Source organism: Cydia strobilella, chromosome 3 (genome assembly GCF_947568885.1).
Source record: "Cydia strobilella chromosome 3, ilCydStro3.1, whole genome shotgun sequence".
Lineage (NCBI taxonomy): Eukaryota > Metazoa > Arthropoda > Insecta > Lepidoptera > Tortricidae > Cydia > Cydia strobilella.
This window is the reverse complement of record NC_086043.1, coordinates 5748150-5771480: the sequence shown is the minus strand read 5'-3', so window position 1 is coordinate 5771480 and position 23331 is coordinate 5748150. Positions and strand designations below refer to the sequence as shown.

General features: G+C 41.3%; 2 protein-coding genes across 2 annotated transcripts in view; one reads left to right on the top strand and one right to left on the bottom strand.

The window, feature by feature from the left end:
- The window catches only part of LOC134756196 (cell adhesion molecule Dscam2-like), a 224288-nt gene extending 209183 nt beyond the window's left edge, over positions 1-15105 (top strand). Inside the window, exons 11-35 of the mRNA XM_063693024.1 lie at positions 748-838; positions 1220-1401; positions 1997-2142; positions 2277-2412; positions 2536-2655; positions 2750-2926; positions 3186-3330; positions 3433-3581; positions 3803-4010; positions 4091-4316; positions 4483-4717; positions 4953-5080; positions 5187-5355; positions 5631-5757; positions 6054-6226; positions 6315-6497; positions 7187-7366; positions 7950-8138; positions 8414-8698; positions 9232-9364; positions 10154-10302; positions 11176-11349; positions 11591-11719; positions 12308-12446; positions 13713-15105. Coding sequence (XP_063549094.1) covers positions 748-838; positions 1220-1401; positions 1997-2142; positions 2277-2412; positions 2536-2655; positions 2750-2926; positions 3186-3330; positions 3433-3581; positions 3803-4010; positions 4091-4316; positions 4483-4717; positions 4953-5080; positions 5187-5355; positions 5631-5757; positions 6054-6226; positions 6315-6497; positions 7187-7366; positions 7950-8138; positions 8414-8698; positions 9232-9364; positions 10154-10302; positions 11176-11349; positions 11591-11719; positions 12308-12446; positions 13713-13764 — 4025 coding nt within the window. The 3' untranslated portion in view covers positions 13765-15105. The remainder of the gene's footprint in view (positions 1-747; positions 839-1219; positions 1402-1996; positions 2143-2276; positions 2413-2535; positions 2656-2749; positions 2927-3185; positions 3331-3432; positions 3582-3802; positions 4011-4090; positions 4317-4482; positions 4718-4952; positions 5081-5186; positions 5356-5630; positions 5758-6053; positions 6227-6314; positions 6498-7186; positions 7367-7949; positions 8139-8413; positions 8699-9231; positions 9365-10153; positions 10303-11175; positions 11350-11590; positions 11720-12307; positions 12447-13712) is intronic.
- A 1137-nt stretch (positions 15106-16242) lies between these two features.
- On the bottom strand, positions 16243-22900 carry LOC134755629 (integrator complex subunit 8-like). Its single transcript, XM_063692123.1, has 9 exons — positions 22643-22900; positions 22341-22544; positions 21424-21521; positions 21118-21248; positions 19287-20886; positions 18362-18551; positions 17744-18080; positions 17144-17387; positions 16243-16757 (listed from the first exon to the last, which is right to left on the bottom strand). The coding sequence occupies exons 1-9, from the start codon at positions 22773-22775 to the stop codon at positions 16518-16520; spliced, it is 3177 nt and encodes a 1058-aa protein (XP_063548193.1). The 5' UTR covers positions 22776-22900; the 3' UTR covers positions 16243-16517.
- Positions 22901-23331: the final 431 nt, after the last annotated feature.

Here is a 23331-nt window from a genome sequence, read left to right as displayed (position 1 = left end):
ACCCTTTGAACGCGAGTCTGACTCGCACTTGGCCGGTTTTTTAGAAACCCATTAGGGACATAATATTGTCTTCGGTTACCGCGATAGTTACTCATGAAATAAAACTATGAAAACGGATTATATCGCGTATATTGAATTTATAATACATCCCGACGTATCGCGTATATATATATATCTTTACTTGAAAAATAATTATAGTGTATAACTAGCCTTATGAACCGATTTTGCATGTACAACCAGCCTTAAAGTTTGTAGTCTATGATTGTTCATTATTTTAGTATGTGGGTATTTTTGCATTTTGTAATTTTTCCTCAGTCACCCGTTGACCACGAACGCTGTAAAGAGTTCGAAACGTCGGGATGTATTATAAATTCAATATACGCGATATAATCCGTTTTCATAGTTTTAACCCATTAGGGAATTATTTCAGCATTTATTATTTTCTGATGTCTAATTGTTGTTAGATTAACGAAAGCTGACACTGATTTATATGACAATTTTAACTGTGCAGAACCTACTAATTTCGCGCCAGCTCATATGAATCAAACTGTACCTTACCTAAATAACTGCAGGGTAAAAACAGATTCGTCGATTTGCAGAATATTTAATTTTGGAAATGCCGGTTAGCAGTCTTATTAGAAGTTTTCCCACATTGCGCCGTTTCTCTAGAATTTTATCTTTTAAACAGAGATTTATAATACCTATGTAGAATTCAGTGTTTAATTTAGACCTTCGGTTGGATTCCAGGTCACCCGTCAATTCGCAGCGTGGGCCCGGTGCGCGTTGTCGCTGGCGTGAACGCTACAGTCTACTGCCCCTACTCTGGATTTCCAATCAGGTTGATGGAGGTGCATTTGCTTAGTAAACTTATAAGTTTCATTTCATTTCCTTTAACCTTTTTAGTCGTTTGTTCTTCAGTTACCCCTTGCCTATATGTTATCTTTACAGACTTCTCGATCAGGTTAGTCAATTGATCTAGGTATTTTCTTAAATTCATCCCTTTTTTGTATACTAGCGCTGAACTTACCTATATCGCATGTTTAAACAAAAACGAGCATTGTGTATATTCATAGAAGAACAATAAAAAATATAATATAGCATTACATAAATATTTTTACCTTATAAATAATGCTAAATTGTGACAATGTACAATTGTATATGTATACCCTAATCAACACACTTAAAATACAACAATTTTGACTTATCTTATTTGTTCCAGTGAGATAGTCTGGCAGCGCGGTGGTATGGACTTGACCCCCAGCGGTGGGCGCGCTCTCTCAGGGATGGGAGGCGAGCTACTACTATGGCCGGCAGAACCCGCAGATGCAGGTGTTTACTCTTGTCGGGTCACAGCACCTTCAGGGCAGTACGCGCAGAAAGATATACAGATTTTTGTAAGAAGTAAGTTAAAAAATGCCAACCGTGAATTATTAACAAATCAAGCTTACAATAAACATTTATTTACATACAAGATATATACAGTGGTACTACGTAAACGAAATTAATAACTAGCTTAAATCTAAAATAGGCCCTTGAGGCATTGTACCAAGGATGCTGGCGGCATTTCCCCGCTGTATCGCAATGCTGATACGTTGTGCGAGAAAGCCGCCAGCTCTTCGGTCACCAGTTACGTCAACCAGACGCTTCGCGATTTCTGCAAACAACTTATGCGCGCTGGGACCCCATGGACCTAGAGTTTCAACTCCAAATGGAACGAAATGATACTCTCTACCGAGGCTCTTATATTTATTACGTTTTAAAATTTCGGCGCTTTCCGCCGCTCCGCCCGCTTTGACATTAGTCCGTTGGAGGTGGGACGGTGCCAGTGTGTCTACGCAGGTAGCATCCCACACCAACATCCGTCCCAAGCTCCAAGGAACCAAGGACATCCCAATAGCTAGCTAGCTATTGGGATACTGATACTAGCTTACAATTAAATCAGAGTAAACTAAACGAACGTCAGTTATCTAGGTAAAACAATAATGCTTATTTTCAGATCCTCCGAAGATTTCGGGATTTACATTTCCTCCCGACCTCGTAGAAGGTAGCTCAATTCAAGTGCTGTGTGGCATTACGTCTGGTGATAAACCGGTATACTTCTCGTGGTTGAAAGATGGACAGCATATCCCTTCAAATCTTCAGGTCAGCAAATCATGTGTCGATTAGGTACACACGTGTTTGGATACCATAGAAAATTGATGAATATGAAGTTTCATATGAAATAAGGAACGTATAAAAAATATTTCCGTCTTCATTAATGCAATTTTACGTTCCAGGTGCAAGAAAAATCACTAGATGAGTTCAGCTTCCTAATCTTCTCACACGTGACTTCAAAACACAGCGGCGAATATACATGTGTCGCTACCAACTCTGCTGCAGACGTGAACCACACTGCGAGACTTGCTGTCAAAGGTGTGTATTGTTGGTAACTGCTTGCGAATCCTCCTAGATATGTATATTTAGAACCCAACCAACATTAAAAAATAAGGGGTGGCATTTTTTTTCCTTATATCAATTAGTTCTTTGTTATTACAGTGGCGCCGTCTTGGGTGTACGAGCCACAAGATGTTTCCGCTCTTCTTGGCACTCAAATATTAGCGCACTGCGCTACTAAGGGCTACCCAGAACCTAGAATCACTTGGCTCAAAGGTCATGGTAAGATGTTGTTTTAATAACTTAAACCGGCATATTATTGTCATGGCATATAAGTACGCAATATATTCTTTAACTTGTTGGTATCTTTTATCAGGTTCCGGTGTAAACGACTTCAGGCAGGTATCGAACTTGGATCTGCAGTACTCAATCCTGTTAAACGGTTCGTTGTCAATATCTCCAGCGGCGCATCATCACGAGGGGCAATATATGTGCCGCGCTGAAAACGGCATTGGTAGAGGACTATCCAAGATCATCACTGTATCTGTCAACGGTAAAACTACCAGAAATATCGCTACTATTTCTAGCATATTTAATTTGAAAGTTCTGCTGCTTTTGTCCATACTTCAAAAAATTGTTAATAGACATGACAGGCTCTTAAGTCTTCTGTCTAACATGGTCAAGTTTACTTTTACTTATGTCTGTTTTAATTGCTCTCGCTTTTATAAAATCTGTGATATACCAACTGAATATATTTTTTGATCCTGATGTTGACTGGTTACTTCATAATTGTGTTTGCTATACATCTCCAGAGCCAGCACACTTCGAGTTTTCATCAAGAAATATGACAGTCAAGCGCACGGGGCAAGCAACAATGGTGTGCGAAGCGCGAGGCGATCCACCGCTCGCGTTGCAGTGGACACACAATATGAAACGTGTAGACTTGACCACATACAGGTACCTAACAGTTAAGGAAAAAAATAAAATGGCACCAGGTGTGCACTGGTGTGTAATGCAATACAGCTGACTAGTAATTTGAAAACGGCATTTTTGTTTCAGAGTGTCGGTCTCCGAGAAGCGCTCAGACAGTGGTGTCAGTTCTCAACTAAACATCGCTCACGCCGAGCGACATGATTCAGGCGTGTACCGCTGTCGCGCTGAAAACGCTTACGGGAGAGATGAACTGCTCATCTACCTAGCGGTGCAAGGTACAAACACTACGTAATGATAAAATATCTAATATAATCTGTTTTTATTTAAAAAAATATTCTGAATGGAGGCAAAAACCGCCAAATATCATCGAGTTTAGATTTTCGGTGCAATTGCAAAAGTACGTAGCATGCGAAACAATAAGAAATACTATATTGTTGATATAGTAAGGCATTAAATCAAGGACATATTCCCTATTGTAATGTAACATTTTCCATAGAATTCCCTGAAGCTCCCCGGGGTCTATTCGTGGAGCGTTCCGACACACGTGGCGCTACTATCGCCTGGCGACGAGGGTACGACGGCAACGCGCGGGTCCGAGTATACCGCCTGCAATACAGAGTCGTCGGTGACCGGCACAGACCCGACAGTAATGACTGGACCGATGCGCCTACCAGAGAAATGCCGGCAGACAGAGTTTACGAAAAGTAAGTTTGTTCATGGACCATCATAAAAAGTTCTTTGACGCCGACAAGCAAGTGTTTTGATAAATTAATTATTCTTTTAGGCAAGAAACTTCAGACCCAAACGCAGAAACTACGTTGGAGTACCGTGTAGAAGGTCTTCGACCTGCAACTGCTTATGCGTTACGACTCGCTGCAGTAAACGCTATTGGTGATAGCGATTACTCTGAGTCAGTTATAGTGCAGACTAAAGAAGAAGCTCCGTCAGAACCACCTCATAATGTCAATGTTCAGGCTACGGCTCCAGGAGAGCTATTCATAAAATGGGAGGTATGGCTGGCTGGCACCAAGGGGTTTTTGCCACTTTATTATTGTATCTTATAATTTACAACCACAAGTCATAACCAGACTAATTCAGCGACCGCAGAAACGTGGCACGACCTGCGGTGATTAAGGACGTTCTCTTTTATAAATTAATAACCCCTTTGTTACCTAGGCACCACCTCAGGACTCTTGGAACGGTCAGCTCCTTGGCTACGTAGTAACGTGGCGCGAAGCGGGAGCTAGCGACAATGCGACGCGAGCTCTGACCGCTTCAGGCTGGGGCGCCACCAGCGCCACGCTGGCTCCGCTGCGAACGCACGCGCATTATGATGTTCGCATTAGGGCATTTAATGCTGTTGGCGCAGGACCGGCGAGCGCACCTCTCACAGCTACTACATTGGAAGGAGGTAAGAATGAATACCTGTTGTATTAATAAAATTACCTCTAGCCTTGTTATGCTCACTGCGTCACCATAGTTTCGTAACAAATATGCATTCCAGTATGCCATCATCGTTACAATTGGAAGGTTGCTTATGTTTTCCCGAACGTACCTAGGCTCCATTCCATGTTAAATTCAATGCGACTGAAATTAATTCCATTATACCTATATGGTTGATGGTTTTTTACAATTTTTACCCATAGTGCCCGAAGCAGCGCCGCAGCGTGTGCGATGCGAGGCTCTGTCCGCGCAGTCCCTGCGCGTGTGGTGGGAGCCCCCTCCACCCTCACTCCGGGGAGGAGTGCTGCTCGGCTATGAAGTTGTATACGAGGTTAGAATAGTTTGGAGTGACTTCTTAGAAAAGTTTGGACTGACTTCTTACAGAGTACCTAGACAGTTCTTTCAAATTGTAATCTCATCTGACAATTTTGTTATAGGCAGTAGACGACACATCAGGACAGGTAGAGACGCGGCGGGCAGGTGGTACCGAAGCTGTACTGCAGTCGCTACACCGCGCCGCCAACTACTCGCTTGTACTTCGAGCTCGCACCGCCGCCGGGCCCGGTCCGCCCTCCTCACCAATCACTTGCACCACGCATGAAGACAGTTAGTATGTTTACAGTAATCGATCAGGGAAAGCGAAGATTTGGCGGGCATCAGGCGGTTTTACCTGTGCTGCGAGCACAAACGCCAGGCCTAGCTCGCCCTCATCGCCTGTAACTTACACTTTTTACCTACTTCTTTATGTGCTCAATATGCTTGTAAAATATTATTTATTATTACATATATTATGTGTTAGGGGACAGTTTATGACTACACACATTGTTTTATACTAAACAAGCAAGATATGATACTCTTTTACTCACCATACTAACCACTAGTTCCAGGTGCGCCAGCAGACATCAAGGCGTTGGCAAACTCAGAGAGCACGATCATTGTCAGCTGGCTGCCGCCTGCGCAGCGGAACGGCCGAATCAAGCACTACACCGTCTACAGCAGGCCGCAGCGGTAGGTCCGAGAATTAAATCGATAGAATTTTGTTACCAAGGTGCAGTTTGCAAATTTAAAGAGCATGCATTTTGTCGAGCTGCCTGCCTGCCGCAGGCGAACGGCCTGATCAAACATTAACACGACGTATGATTTAAACGTTCCGACTGAACGTCTAGCGACCTTCACCAAGGAGGAGTTTTGGCCGAAGGGTGTCAAGTTTCGGCGGTTCCGCGGCCAGCTCCCTGAGTCCCGGACACTGCGGGGTTGCGATATCATAAATACACGACTTTAAACTTTAGAGTGGTTGATTCCAGGGTCAGCCCGCATAACCATCTCATGGTGATTCACAAAGACGAGGAAGAGGAGTTTTTCGCCGAAATACGTGGACTGCAAGAGCACACGCTGTACGAGTTCTGGGTGACTGCCGCCACTGCTTCTGGAGAGGGAGAGATGAGCGCCATCGTAGCCAGAACACCTACACCGAGAGGTTAGTGAGCTATCAGCAGTTTACTGACGAATACGATTCTTGTTCTATGTCACTCTTTGTACTAATCGTTTTTCATTGCACTTTCCAGCTCCAGCAAAAATTCTCTCGTTCGGCCGTCGCATCTTGACAGCGGAAGGGTCACGCGTTCGACTACGGTGTGCTGCTGCAGGGTCTCCAACGCCGTTGCGCGTCTGGTCACGGGCGCGGCCAGCGCCACCTCTCGCTATCGACCCCAGGATCGTTGTAAAGGACCAAATCATCGTTATACAGAGTAAGTTCAAATCGGGTCTCTATTGTTTCCCATATAGTTTTAAGTCATAATGTATTGTTTGTCCACATTTTCGTTAGTCATAATTTGGTTTTTCTCAGAAACGCGTATTTTTTCAGGATTGCCATAAAACAAACCTAACCTAACCTATCTATATGATAACCTGAGGAAAATCCTGAAAAGTTAACGGTTTCAGAATTATGACTAATGATAATATTATGACTATCATTACATTATGACTTTCAATAATTATGACAAACAAAGAAACCCGTTCAAATTACTTAAGATCATACTGCTTGTCTGTGTTTCTTCGACACCTTTGATTTGTTAGTGGACAGCGTATAGCTATAGGTACTAATTCATATTTTAGAAATCTCATCTTTATCTGTTAACTATTGATGTTATATGAGCTCGACATGACTCATAGTAGTCATAGTGCATCTCACGCACCCCAATTACCTATGTATTGCAAGCTAGCGTAGTTACCTACTGCTCTATTGTTCTATAATACCTAATAGGGAATGATTGATTGATTGATTCATAAGTGCTTCTTGCTAGGCCTACAACATGAATAAAGTATATTTGAATCTGAATCTTAATCTTGCTTACCGAGTTTGTTTTTGACCGATTCATATTTTTGTGAATATTAGGTACTTATTCAGCCAACTATCATTATCCATTACCTATTTTAGAACTGGACCGCAGCCTGGCTGACAACTACACGTGTACAGTGAGCAACCCCTGGGGCGAGGAGCGGGTGACGTGGGAAGTTCGAGCGTTGAGTCCTGTACCTCGCCCATCGATCAGGCTGGCCGGTGCTGCCCCAGCGCGATTATCCTTGGCTTGGGATGCACCTCCTAGTCCAGTGCATAGTAAGTAATAGCTGATTACAAAATACACAAAAGTTAGTAGGTACAAAGTCGATGAGCAACTCGGTGCGATAGATACTACACCCCACCACCACAGTGTAAAAAGTAACAGTGGACCGACGCCTTTGATGTTTGCATAAATGCCGAAACCGCACAGGAACAGTAGGGTTGTCACAGACTTTTACACAACTGCCCGAAACTTACACTTGACTTACTATAAGACACGCCACTATGTGCCCGTACCGTAACGAAAGAGTTCCGAGCGTTAAGTAAGTCTAGCAATCCGGCTAGAAGGTTATACCCGCTAATTTTGGCTCGGGATAGACCGTCTCCTCCTCCTCCTCCTGCGCCTAGTTCTGTTATCATTTATCGTATGGTGTGCAATTTTACCGGCAAACATCATAACTTTTTAAAATAGTCGGAAGCATCGCTTGAGAGATTTTAGAAATCCATTGAGAATCTTCCCCTATACTCTTTCCTTTCCTCTTACTCCTATGGAAAATAATAGCGTGTTGTCACAAACAACAGAAGAATTATCTGCGCAGATAAGAACGACTCATTTAAACTGGCACATTACATTCCACAGGCTACACGCTGGAGTGGACGCGCGCGAACGAAGCCAGCTGGGCTGTAACGCGGCTACCGGGCGAAGTACGCACGCATACGCTTGAACGGCTGGCGTGTGGCGCCGCCTACAGGGTGCGTCTGCGCGCGCACAACGCCGCCGGGCCTAGTGAGCCTAGCGATGAGCTCGTCGTCTCCACCAAGGGAGGACGTGAGTATTCACATGTCTTCTCTCCTTTGTGAATGAAGGTTGTGAACGAAGCCGGCTAGGCCGTAACGCGGCTGCCGATGCCGGGCGTAGTACGCATGCACAGTGGTTCAACAATTCCGCCAAATTATGTCATTTGCTGGTCGTCTTTTTAACGGTTTACCGCGTCACTGATATTTTATACAACGTACTTTATTATATTAGTAGAATTTACTATAATGTAGCTATCTTCAGGCTACAATAGATGTGTTCATCGCATTTAAAATTACTCTTTCCAGTTTCAAAAGCGGCAGCAGAAAAGGATCTCATCACTACCAACAGCACCTGCGTCCGGCTAAACCTTCTAACATGGGACAGCAACGGTTGCCCGTTGAGCCAACTCCAAGTTTCTATACGCGGTTTCGACGAGTCAGGGTGGCGGTCGGGCGCCGTGGCCCCCGCTGAACCGCTGGTGTGGTGCGACCTGAATCCCGCCACCTGGTATCATCTGAAAGTGGTGGCTACCAGTTCCGCTGGGACTACAGTTGGAACGTATTATTTTTCTACGCTTACTGAGGAGGGAGGTGAGGGCTGATATAATTTTCAATGATTTCAAATATCAAGATAAGATTGAATTCATAGAAAGCGTCATAAAACTTACCTACTTCTTCTTCTTGCTCGTTTAGAGGGATCAAACTTCTTAAACTAAATTTTTGTCTGCCAATGTTTTGCCACTTCTAGCCCTCGGGGTGTGGCCCTCAGGAGATCTTCCTCAGTGCACATCGTTGAGCACAGAGAACACTGTCTCATGTGTATTGTTGTTTGGGTTACTCCACACTCGCAGAATGTATCACCTTGTCGCCCAATTCCCCATCTCAGAAGATTATCTTTTGACCGACCAACTCCCGTTCTAAGTCTGTTAAGGGCTTTCCATACTGCCCACTTTTCCTTTCCCCCTGGAGGCAGGTGTTACCTACTTATACCAGTCTACATATTAAGCTCTTCTTGTCGTTATGTGTGTTTCTTTTTAAAACTTTGCCTGCGTCTATATTTGCAGGCAACTAATAACTATATACTATACAGTATACCTAGTAACTACTTTCATAATAAATTGCAGAGCGCATCCCGGCTCCAGCACACTTCCCGCCAGGCAGCGGCGGCGGCGAACACACCACATTAGTCATGGCTGGCACGGGTTGTGCTTTGCTCACCGCGCTGTTGTTGCTGGCTATACTGGCGTGGAGGCGAAGGTAATCGTAGCGTACCCCAGTACCTGGGCACATCCCGCCAGGCAGCGGCGGCGGGCGACGGCGAACACACAACCTTTGTAAGCCGGTCCGGGCTTGTTTGCGTGCTTTTTGCTCACCGGCTGTTGTTTCTGGCTGTACTCGCGCGGAGAAGGGGCATAATTATACAGTGTATTTATTTCAAGAAAATGTGGTACGATCTGTATTCTGCCTTGCGACGCCTAACTAGATGTGTTATATTAATAAGCTCTATCATTTGAAATCTACCTTGCTCTCGCGTATACGGTCTAACTTATTTTCTAATATACAGGTATATAGCGTTAGTTTGTTACGCACGGTGGATTAGTAGTAGTGAAGAACTAGGTAGGAGGTTTTGTCCTGGAATAACAGTTAGGTAAGTTCTTCTTCTTCTTATGGTGCCGTCTCCTGCCGCAGGTTGGCTATCATTAGGGTTATTTTTACTTTTGACGCTGCAGCTTGAAACCGCGATCTGGTGCTCAACTTGAACCAGCACCTGAGGTCTTTGAGCCACGGATAGGTACGTCTTCTTCCACGTTTTCGTTTGCCTTGGATTTTTCCCTGTATTATCAACTAGAGGTGGTATTTGTCATTTCGCAATACATAACCACTATGTACTGCAGTTTCCGAATCTTTATAGTATCTAAAAATATCCCTTCTCTTTTGCACTCTACTTAGGTAAGTTAAAAACTGAGATACTTCTTTCCAGAAAAACTGGAAAGAAGTCTCTCTTGGCACTTCCGCATAAAATTTAAATATTATATTTGGTTGCAGCGAACCAGCGTCCTGTTTTCGCAAAGGCTACGAGCCAGGTGAAGCGGAGGACAAAGCTATAGAACCTCGAGAAAACCGAAGCCGAAACTGCCAGCAGGTTTATACCTCGTCGCCCGGCAAGCAGCCGCCACCATCGAAAGAACAGCAAGGTATCATTCGAATGACTATTGATCCTTTGTTAGATACTGTAGGTGACGGTTAAATAAAAGACGTAATTCGCAAAATACAAGGCCAAAACTGTGGTACGAGCGAAAAGCCAACGCGGCGGGTGCGAATTTTTGGAATTGTACTTCTACCTTACAGTCAGTTAGTTACATATAGGTGCAGTGCATGACTTGGTCTCGCCACCTTCCATTGTTGTTTTAATATAGCTTTAATTATAATAATTTACACTACATGGCATTACATGTACCAAAAACCAATAAAAAAATTAAAGTGATAAACCTAGGATACAGTTAACATAACATATATAATATGCGTCGCCTATACAGATACTAATGACAGTTTGAATGCCACTTGTCCGAGCGATCTATCATTTGTAGTGCAAAAGCAGATGATTTGGTAGTAAATTATTCTTAATAAGCCACAAAATTATACACTGGAACATAGCGATAATCGTCTCAACTTTAAACAATATCATTACAATGCTAGCAAAAATTAGTTAAGTTTAAACAAGAGCTTCAACTGTCTGAAGAAAATCAATGAAAAAATCGTTGCATTCCCATGCGAAACCACGACGATATGAACACGCTCTATTACGCAAACGACGGTCACAACACTTACAACCCGATCTTTTATTTTGAAATCATCAAGTACCTAAGTCAATTATAATCAGATAATAAAAGTAAAGACGGTAAAAACCATATATAGAGGCCCCAGAAAAAAAAATCTGCGACATTCCTCTAGTTTCCGTGTAACCTTTATACTTTCGTAGATAAGTTTCTTGTAGGTCCCAAAACCTAGTCCTAGTCCTAGTTACATCGGGATTTCAAAGTTGACAAACAAGCCTTGCACGGTTACAGAAATGTACGAGATAAGCCCATACGCAACGTTCAGCATGTCCGGAGGCGCGGCGACGGCGGCGCGCGGCGGCGGCGCGGCGACGGGCGCGACGCTGCGCACCTTCGGCCGCGCCGAGCCCGCGCCGCTCGCCGCCGCGCCGCCGCCGACCAAACAGCGCTCGCTCACTAACGCAGGTGAGTAAACTATTCGAATCCCATTTATTGGAGACAGGAAGATATGGTTTTCTCTAGATATCTCGCGCCAAAAAAATTACCAAACCTTGCATTTGAATAACCATTTAGGTTTTGTAGTACTAATACCTACACGTCCACATGTACTATGTCTATAACTTTCCTAAGGTTATTACCTCAGAAAAGTTATTACCTACGGTACCTACCTTATCAGTATATCTGTGAGATATATTTTCGTTTCTAGACGAATACACACTATCACGAGCCATGACGCTGCTGGTGCGGCGGTCAGAATCAGACTCCGATTCGAGCGGTTCGCCCTGCGCCGAGTGTACATCTGGCTCGTATCGCGTACCACAAACTACGCCAAAAGGTAGGTTTTGTTACCTACTACATTTTTTACAGTAGGTATGAGCTACTTACCTACATACCTATCATATTGATTCAGTTGAAGCGTTTTTTTGTTTGTTTAAATAACAAGATAACTCGATCAATAAAGAATTTTATGCTAAGAATGCATACTACATTTATTTTTAAAATGTACGTATACTCGTACAACAAATACAAATAGCCAATAAAGAACATAGTAAGACGTGATTTATTTATTTTGTATGTTCCTATTAAAGATGCCACAAATATTCGGCATCGGCAACTATTCGGTCGGTATTCGGCAACTATTCGGTATTCGGCTATATTACTACATTTATAAATTCTGTTTAACAAAAAATATACCTACTTAGCAAACGTTGTGCTTTGTTGGCGAACAGTTTTCATAATAATTGTGACTCTAAATGTTCGCATGTCTTGCCGAAAATTCGGCGCTTCGGCGGAGAGAGGGGCCGAATAATCGGTATTCAGCCAAAACCACTATTCAGGGCATCTCTAGTTCCTATATATTACCCTCGCTTCTAAAACCTAATTATGTATAAGTTCTCAAAACAGTAGAACGTCTATATTTCAGTAGCAGAGGAGGTGTTCCGCGCCGTGACGGACTCATCGGCGGAGTCGGCGTCGACGGGCGACGCGCGCTCGCTGTCGGCGCGGGCGCACGACAAGGCGCGCCGGCGCCCGCGCCGACATCACGCGCCGCAAGCTACCAGGTGTGTAAAACCGTTTATCTTAAAACTTTTTTACCTTAATTTTATTTGATAATTTTACATAACTATTACTTGGCATTACCAAAAATAGATATAACTCCGTAATAGATGGATACAGTCTAAGGAAAAAACGTGCCTCGAAAATCAAGAAAATTTGATTCTCGATCAGAGGGCGCTACTAGCTTTGGCCTACTGTCGTATAGATGGCGTTGACGGTTTCGTTTCTTATTTAACAATTTTAACGCATATCAGTGAAAGAACATGGGTCAAAATCATAAAAATAATTAATGCAAATAAAAAAAAACATTTATCCATATTTCAATACATTTTATCGTATTTTTATAAATCTTCATTTTTAGTTTTAAAGTATGTCGATAGATGGCAGTGAATTTACAGTGGTTACAAAATTTACTTTGACAGTACCGCTCTATCTTATTATATCCTCATTGGCATTACTATTACTACGCATTATACGCATACAATTAGCAGAAGATTACTTTTGCCGACTTTCGTTTGGTATAATTGTATGTACCATAATCATCCTGCAGCATACTCTTATTATGGCATAATGTTTTTTTTGCTAGCAGAAAAGTGGGTTTTTAAGTAAGAACCGAGACCCCAACAAAATTGAACCTGTGCCAGAAAACAAGGTTGTTATGTTGAAACTGCGGCCTTCCAAAAACTTAAAAGCAATCATGCTATCCCATGTATGTGTCACACAATAATGCAAGCGATTAAAGTCATTCATCTGAACAAGTTGATAACTTTATGCCACCTAAATATTATGCAATTCTGCTAAATCAATATTCGTTTAAAAGACTAATTATGGACATCAACAGTATGCCAAAATATGGTTCTGGATTATAAAACTGCGAAGTGACTGTAGGCATCTAAATGATACTTGATGATACTATGCGAAAGGTAATTCTGCGAAACGACATTTCTGCCAAGTAACATTATGCAATACAAAAAATGGCTATTTATGAACCTAACTATTACGCTACAAATTATAATCAAATTATCAACTAAGTAGTAAAAGAACGGTTTTTCGTACCTTTTGAGTTTGTAAGTCTTGTAAGGCCCCTTAGTCAAATCAATCCACTGCATCCACGACATCTAGCGCCTATTTCTGACACAGAGCACGCCGAGACTGAGTTTTGTGAGGGATAATTCAGCAAACCTACACCCCTCTGGTGTTTCCGCAACCTTCGCAGTTCCTACCATAAACGCTAGATGGCGTCGTTAACAACAAATTATTTCTGTTTTCAGGTATCAACAACGCCAAGAGCAAGAAAGGAGAGATTTTACGATACACGTTTAACATAAATGACAATAAAGACTGCTGTAAGCAAAAATAATCAGAATTATAGAATGTTACCTAGATAGACATAAAGATAAGTCTTAATAAGGACTGTAAATATTTCTATGAGTTTTGTAAATTTTATTACAAAATTCAAGGCCTATTTGGAATTAAAAATTAAGTCGGGACTCAAAGTATCATCGATAAAATGGAAATAACAACAAAATTGTTCTAAAATTGTTTTGTTACGTAGTTGTTAATTATTTGATACGTAATAGTAAGTAATTTTACTATTATTTACTATTTCAAACAAATTGAAATAAGTACAGTGTAGTTATAAAACAAACGTCTAAAAGTCGCATGTTGATAGCGCAGTAAGGCGCCGTGTAAAGTCATTAGTTTGAGTCCATTTGTTAAATCTGCAATGGTGTACTGTGGCAATGACGTTAATGCTGGTAATAATGTTTCGCAGCAGAGGCATTCCACGAGAATGTCGGCATTCCACGTCGCTTACGACATGCCATTCTTTTAGTACTTGTAAAAATGCTGAGAGATTTTTGGTCTGGTAATGTAAATTGGCAGTATATTTTTGATCTTAACGCATTTGATTGAGGTAGCTGCCATACAAGGCAAAAAGCATTTTGTAAGTGACATTCTTGTGGAATGCCCCGCAGCCATAACTTTTAGACAGACTGACAATGAATTACGACTAAGTATGTTTATTTCGTGATTTAAAATATTTTTTTAAGAAGACTTATTATTCGTTTTTAATGATGAAAAACATGAGTAATTATGAAAATGAAAATACAATAAAATTAAGGAACTGTGTTAATTTCTAAAAATGGTCATGGATGTAATGTAAGGTATTATACCTACCTAAATTAAAAAGACAATATCTCTTTGGTAAGTAATATAAATATTTTTTCAGGCTTTGTAAGTTTTATGAAACAAATCCGACCACCAATTTTGTAGTGTATACAAACTTACAAAAATACATATCGTAACCACATTACAAGAATCTGGCATTTGTAAATCGTACCATTTTAATAATATCTATATAAAGGAGTGATGCACAGTTATCTCAATTCAAAAAACTTCTAACTGCCATCCTACATTAATATTTTTTAATTTTATTGATGCCAAATTCGTAGCATCTAAACCACTTCTCAGACTGCCAAAATACTACAATTAAATCGTGATTATTATTTTATAAGTATGATTTGAGCTGAAATTAGTTTGGAGTCAAACGAGACCTTGTATCTTTCAACAGTCACTGCCAAGAGGTTAGTTATACAAATGTAAATATAGACTGTAAGGAAGGACAAATGAAAAGGCAATCAATAAATAATGAAGTTGATTATACGAGTTATTTCATTAGAACCTTTAAGTCTTAGGAGAGACTTCGCCTCCTTGTGTGTGTTCTACCGCTTGTACAATGGGCTGTGCTCTGAAGAATTGTTTGACATGATGCCAACGCTCTCCGTCGGCTGGGTGTTCATTCTCACACCCTAGAACCTAAATGGTCGCGTACTGTGCGGTTTAAGAGGAATTTCCTCCCGCGGACGCTTCGGCTGTGGAATGAGCTCCCTAGCCACCTTGTATATGTTACAATTTTAGGATCGAAACGGGTTGACTAACAACTGCATTGTAACTGCATATATTAAAATTAAAAATTTATATGGGAACATTGGGAACTGTCAGCGACTACGAAGTCACACGCTTGCATGACTGTGGAAACAGTAATTCTGGATAATTGTCACATTGATCTTCATTTCGGAAATTTCTTCTAAAATTAGCACTAAAGGCCCTAAAAAAAGATAATTAAAAACACTAGTTTGCAAAAGGTAATTACGCAAAACTCTGCGTGATGATTGCCACTAGCACATACGGAGGGCGTACCGCGAAACACAAAAATCTAAATTTCGTTAACTGCCTCTCTGTCACTTGCATATTGAAGCGATAGAAGTAGATAACGAAATTTCGAGTTTCGCGGTAGGCTCTCTGTAAACAAACCGCCTTGATGCATCAATTTCATAGTGAAAACTTCTCAAAAAAAAAACCGGCCAAGTGCGAGTCGGACTCGCGCACCGAGGGTTCCGTACTTTTTTTGTATTTGTTGTTATAGCGGCAACAGAAATACATCATCTGTGAAAATTTCAACTTCTAGCTATCACGGTTCATGAGATACAGCCTGGTGACAGACAGACGGACAGCGGAGTCTTAGTAATAGGGTCCCGTTTTTACCCTTTGGGTACGGAACCCTAAAAACTGTCTAAGGCATAGTATGTATAAGTTACTATATGATTTACAATATGTGCTGCACTCTGGCGGCAGAACATAGCAGTAATAGGTGCCCCCTATTATGTTTACTTGTTAACGTACTTGCACTATGTGAGACCCCGGTAAACTAGAGTAAAATAAAACATAGCCCATGGTAATAATAACAGTACTGTGCAAAAGTTTATTGAAAATGGTAGTAGTCTAGTAGTCCACTTGCCTTAATTCTAATAGTAGGTAGACTGCGAGTAGTAGTTGGACTGCGAGGCAGAGTTGCAGTACGAGTACGCGCCGCCCTTCGCTACACCAGGCATATACTCGTATTGATGTATGATTAATGTCATTAACGGGTCTAACGCAATTAAACTTCATTATTTTACCTTTTTTCCGACGTTTCAGGTAGGTTACACTAGCTGTGGTCACGGAAGACCCGTTAATGACATTAATTATGTGTACAAAACGCGAGAGTTTATCTAAAAGGTAATACGCGCCGAAAACTAGGAGACATACTGGTCAGTAAGAGCGCGAAGTAGCCTCGCACGTCGAACGGCAGCAGCCTCACACTGTATCTCATCACTGTTGTTGGCGTTGAGCTCGAGCGAGCCAATGGCGGTGATGGCACGTGCTCGCCGCCCTGCCTCGCCGCGCCGCGCGTGTGTTGCTATTGCGACTTCGAGTAGCGTGTTGTCCCATAGGCAGCCGTAGTACGCGTCCATCGAATCAGCCGCGTTGGCAATCTGCAATTATTATAATAGATTTTTTTTAATTTATTTAATTTATTATTTTCTGTTATAAAATACCGAGCCAAGAAAAGTAACGACACAGTATTTACAGATGGGAAAACCTCTAAAACTCGTAATAAAACTAATCCTAGCCTGGCAACAGGGCGCTCCTCACTAACTGTCCTCGTCGGAGCACGTAACGAGGTGCAAGAAGTACAGGTTTGTATACCTTCTCGGTGAGACACTTGAACGCGCGAGTGTAGTCAGGCTCACTGGGCAGGTGGTAGAGCGCGGCGGCCTGGGTCGTTGCCGCGAGCGCCTGGCAACAGCGCGCTGCCCGTCTCGCTAAACCGTCCTTATCCGGAGGAGTAACGAGGTGCAAGAAGCAGAGATGTGTATACCTTCTCAGTCAGACATTTAAACGCCCGCGTGTGGTCAGGCTCCCCGGGCAGCTGGCACAGCGCGGCGGCCTGGGTCGGCGCGGTCAGCGCCTGGCAACAGCGCGCTGCCCGTCTCACTAAACCGTCTTCGTCGGGAGCACGAGTTGCGAAGTGTTGTGAGCCAACGGAAAGCGCGCATAGGTAGTGACGGAGCGCGGCGGCGTGCCGACCTGCTGCCATCTCCGCGTCACCGTACAATCGCAACCTGTTATCGTTAATAACAGTTATTACTGTCAATGGATATTGACTAAGTAGATCTTATTTTCGTGGTGATATAGTCTATTTGAAAGCGCTTACATTAGGTAAACAATTCAATCCGACACTTAGTCAATGAAACAAAAGAAGTTGCATGGCTGCATCAGGGTAAGTAAATAGTTACTTAATTCACATCGTGACACCAAGCTGAGTCAGGACCATTTAGCGCAACCTCATTCTGTGTAATTATTTCTAGTTTTAGTCTTATGTTATGTTGTGCTAATAAATGCTTTTTCTTTCTTCTTTCTTTCTTTCTCATTTATTTCTCATTGAAAAGTGTCAAATTCCGAATGACAACCAACTTACCAAGAAGTATTATAGGGGTAGAATTTCAAACTCCTCTCTAGCAGCTCAATCATCGACTCCAAAACATCCTTGGGTTTATAACGATTCATATTTGCAATATTATTCGGCCAGAGGTCTGTGTATTCCACAACAAGTTCCATGGAAACGTCGTCGACAACAACATTATATATTTTGGCGAGAAGCGATAGAACTACGCTGATTGCGAGCGGTTCTCTTAAACCCTGGACGACCAAGTGGTAGGGGCTGAGATTCTGGATACAGTGGTCCGCATAGTTTGATGAGTGTGTGTGTGTTAAACGCTTCTGGTGGCCGATTGAGTTGTTAAATGTGTTCAGAACTGCAAAAGATTAGAATATATGTAAGTATTTTTTATGGCAATTATATAGTAGGTAGGTAACACTCTTTTAAGTTGTAAGCGTAAGTTTGAAGTACATCTTTAAATTAAAAATCTATTGATTACATTTTCTTATGGGTGCATTGGAATCTAGTTCAGCCGTGACACCTAACGAATATATTCGATTCTGTATACATCTGAGCCATAATAGAGTTTAAGTTGTCCTTCATTTCAAAAATGGTGACTGTAAGCAGAGTTAGTAAACAACTGACTAATGAACTGACCATGGTCCCATAGCCGTCGCGGCAACTTGCGCGCACCCTTGCCGCGTCGCAGCTCGGCGCACGCGGCACACAATGCGGCGGCCACATCGACGGCGTTTGCGTGCCCGCCCGAGCCCTGACCCGCACCTGAACCTGTGCTTGGTTCCCACACGCACATGTTCAGCAGACCCAGCCACGCTGTTAACACCACCTGCGACATAATACCAGCTCAAAAATCTTGTTCGCTTATAGTTCATCTCAGCCAGTGCTTAGCCTGGAAGATAAATAAATAAAGGTATATAGGTTATTTTACCCAGCTACGTCCTATTGGAAGCGCGGCGTAGGTTTAGGCAAAGATAGATATAACTCCGTCATAGATGGATACAGTCTAAGGAAAAAACGTGCCTCGAAAATCACGAAAATTTGATTCTCGATCAGATGGCGCCACTAGTTTTGGCCTACTCTCGTATAGAGGGCGTTGACGGTTTTGTTTGTTATTTATGATTTTAACGCATATCAGTGAAAGAACATAAGGTAAAGGTCATAATCATATAAAAATAATTAATGCAACTAAAAAAATCATTTATCCATATTTAAATACATTTTATCGTATTTTTATAAATCTTCATTTTTAGTTTTAAAGTATGTTGATAGATGGCAGTGAATTTACAGTGGTTACAAAATTTACTATGACAGTACCGCTCTATCTTATTATATCCTCTTTGGTTTAGGTAATTAGGAATGGCTAAATGTAGTACTAAGTAGCTCAAAGGCATTTTGCGAAATAAATTTCAGTTTCCTTATTGCGAATGTCAACTTTAGCCAGCCTTTCATTATGACCACGAGGGCAATATCGCTCTCGAAAGATTGGGTGGCAATTTTCAATTTATACGCTGCCGTTTAGTAAAGTTTCAAAAATTGTAAATTGTTGAAAAATTTGACGAACCTCTGAGCGCGGAGCGTCCGCAACCGCATCGCTATTGGCAGCGGCGATGGCCGCCTTGCACTTGTTGGTCAGCACCGTGGCGTTAAGCCGATGGTGCGGCCATTCCGACAGCAGCAGGTTGACCTGCAGCAGCAGCATCTCCCAGGCTAGCTCACGGCACAGCCCGAAGAGGGCAGGATCATTGGCGCCCGCTAGTTGGTTACGCGCCTCGCTTTCGACTTCTGACAAGAGCGAGAGAGCAGAACGTGCGTCACCTGCTTCCAATCGCACCCGCGCTGCTCCAGACATCACCGCGCCAAAATCCTGCAGGAACCCTCGCGGCAGTGCCGCTAGCGAAACTCCCAGGTTCCCAATTGGCTTACAATAGGGGTTATGATTCCATAGCGGTATTGAGGGCGACATAGTCGCCAGTTTTACCAAGCAGATTCGCACGTCTTCAGTGCTGGATGCTTCCACGAGCTGCTTCTTCAGCCGCCCTATATTCAACTCAGGCGCATTGTATTCGAAATCAGTCGTGTCCCAACTGCTCGCGAGCAACTCGCAAGGTATGTTCATATTTTTGTCGTCGCCGTTGATCTGATCTATTATTATAGCTTTCAAATGCTCGTCGCTAATTAGCTTCGTTCGGATTTCCGAAGCGCGATCGCCCACGTGCTTCTCTAAATACTCGTTTATTCTATCTATCGGCAATCTACATTGAGACAAAGTGGCTAAATGAAGAAAAAACATCCTTAACTTTTTCCAGACATCTTCTGATAAATTTGACACCAAAACCGGAGCTAATGCCCAAAAGAGTATATCAAAAAAATGTACACCTATGGTGTTGAATTTATTTAGAAAATCTGGGAGAGTAGAAGGTAATCCACCTTCTAGAACATATCTTACTGCGTTTAATGCTGATACGCGGATCATTAAGTCTTTGGGTACTGATAAAGCGCTGGTCGAAGCAGCAGCTTGTATATCTAGCTCTGCCAGTTGTCTATGGATCATTGGTATTTCTCTAGATAAATTGTCAGCTTGGAAAATAGCAATTATGCCTTTATAATCATTAATTACTGATTCTTGCAGTCTTTGTAACAAAGACTTATCCTCATCCAACAAATCTTGACCCAAATTGAGAGCTCTTATATATCCCAAAATATCATCCTCAGACATACTTGCATAGTCCAAGTTTCCCCATGGCACTTTATCATACTGCCCATGGCCATAACCATTACTCTTTACATCATATTCAAGCAGTTTCTGGTTTTTCCTGCAGCCCAAAATGTGTTTCTTAGCTTTCTCATGTTGTCCATAGAATAAGTAATTGTAACAGAGATCAAAATGAATTTGCATTAAAAGTTCATACTGGGTAACATAAACACTGCCGGCGTCCCAATTATGCGCCATGTTATGCTTATCTTCAGACAGATGCGTGAAAGTGTCCATAACTGGGACTCTGATTTGTAATGGTTCATTACTGTTTCCATGAGAATCATAATATGCAATAACTTTCTCTAAATATTTTTTGCTTTGAATGCAGTCATTTTCATTCATTCTCAAAATTTTCTCTGTGTATGAATTCATTTCAGGATATCCTTTTTCCAGTGATATATTAGGGCTGAAAAAGATACAATACAATATTATTATTATTTTTAATTATTAAATGTACCTACCATTAAGGTGCGTTGGGATAAAATTGAAAGGGTTTTTCATGAGGGGTAAGACAAAATATTGTCCTTATGCCAAAGCATTACAGGTGACTTTTTATCTTACCTTGCATGAAAAACTCATTCAATCTTACCCCAACACACCTTATTTATTATTACAATACCATTAGATCTCAACTTACAGGTGTAAAAACGGGAGCTTTGCAAACCTTTCTTTGAAGGCTGCTTTTGCTGGATACCTTAACATCCATCGATGATATAAAGTCAACGCAAACTGCATATGTGGCTTCTGTATCATATTCATAGAGATCTCCTAAAATAAATGACATATATAACAAAAATGTTTAGAAATAAAGGCAATTTTTAAATAGTACATCACATTAAATCTTATAAAAACAAATCTGCAATATACTAATTATATACTTCATCAATCTCATCTCAATCTCAATCTTCATCAATACTTTGTGCAAGTATGAATTCTAAAATACCTGAGGGGGAACAGAGAAGGCACCATCAGCTGCCATAAACACCAAATCCTGAAGTAGTTGCTTTTGTATAAAAGGTGTTAGTTTAGTTTCAAAAGTATCTGAAAAATATAAAACTTGACATGACAAGTATAACACTGCACATTACATTTATGATACTCAAAACATACCCAAATTACTTTGTTATGTGCCTAATAGCTTATTTTAATTATCAAGTACTAGCTTTTGCCCACGTCTTCGCCTACATGGAATCATGATGATGAATGATAAAAACAATCTTATGTCCTTCCTCGGGCCTCAAACTACTGCTGAATCGATCTAGGGGGCATTCCACAAGAATGTCACTTACGAAATGATTTGCCTTTTATGGCCACTACCTCAATCAAATGCGTAAAGCTCAAAAATATACTGCCAATTTGTTAATCAAGTCATGAAACATTACCAGACCAAAAATCGCATTCTCAGCATTTTTAGAAGTACTAAAAGAATGGCATGTTGTAAGCAACATTCTCGTGGAATGCCTCTTAGATGAAATTTGTTATGGCGACAACAAATTTCATCTATCGAATCAGCGGTTTAAGTGTGAAGAGGTAACAAACAGATATTTACTTTCAATATAACACTTTAAACTCTGGCTTTTGTACACATAATTAATGTCATGAACGGGTCTAACCTGATTAAATTTCATTATTTTACCTTTTTTCTGACATTTCAGCCAGGTTGCACCAGCTGTGGTCACGGAAGACTGACAACCAGCAAAATGTCAATGGAGATATTGGTAAACAACACTAAACTACCCGACATTGGTTAGTTTATATAAATGTTTGAGGTAGACAGATTGCAGTGTTTTTTTTAATGTATTTTTCATCTATCGAAAAATTACACATTTAAATTCCTTACCATTTAGCCTTGTACCTTACCTAAATTCCAATGAAGGGAGGATGCAATTTTAAGAGCCAGTATTTTAAGGGCAAGCTGCTTTCTTGAGATATTTTGTCGACAAGAACTCTGCAAAGATTGCAAAGTTGACATGGACACATGCTCACAAGTAGCTGGACCGTCCCGAATGGCATTGCTTACGTCTACTGACAGGAATTCCACTATCAAGTCAGTAGCAGAGGGCTCTGAAAATTAATAGTATGTTTTTAATCTGCATATTTCCTCATAATCAAACCAAAGCGACACATTAAACAGGCATGAGAATAAAGCTACCGTCAAGTACCTGGGTTAGGGCATCGTAAATGCTCTTTTAAAAGTTTATGGTCCAACAGAAACTCGAAAAATTGTATCTTGTCTTGCGAAATGGGCATAGAACCCGGCCGTAATAAATCCACTACCATATTGGCATATGACATAAACTTGAGTTACTAGTGCGGTTTATTTATATTAATAACATGAGTAGTGGGTACTATGTTTCATTTTTATTAGAAACTGTAATAATATAAATTACAAAATAATAAACAAACCCGACAACAAAACGGCCGACTGTCACCTGCGATCTGTGCTGTGCTGTCAGCCTGTCACTGTCACAGCTGTCAAACAGAATATGACAATGACATTGACATACACATTAAAAAATTAAATCCGTTCAGAAAACTATTTTTTAGTTTCAATGGTTTCAAAAAAGAAAGAATATGGAAATAATCTTATAAAAATTTGACATGATCACAAAGGCCTCTACAAACCGATAATTGAATTTTAAAGTTGGTCAAGCAAATCTTGTCAGTAGGAAAAGGCGGCAAATTTAAAAAATGTAGGCACGTAGGACTCGTCCCATACAAAATTTGAATTTCGCGCCTTTTTCTACTGACAAGATTTGTGTGACCAGGAAAACTTTTAGCACTTTCTGATCAAAATGATTGTTTAATTGTGTGGTGTAGATGCAAATGAATTGGCTTAACGATCCCACTT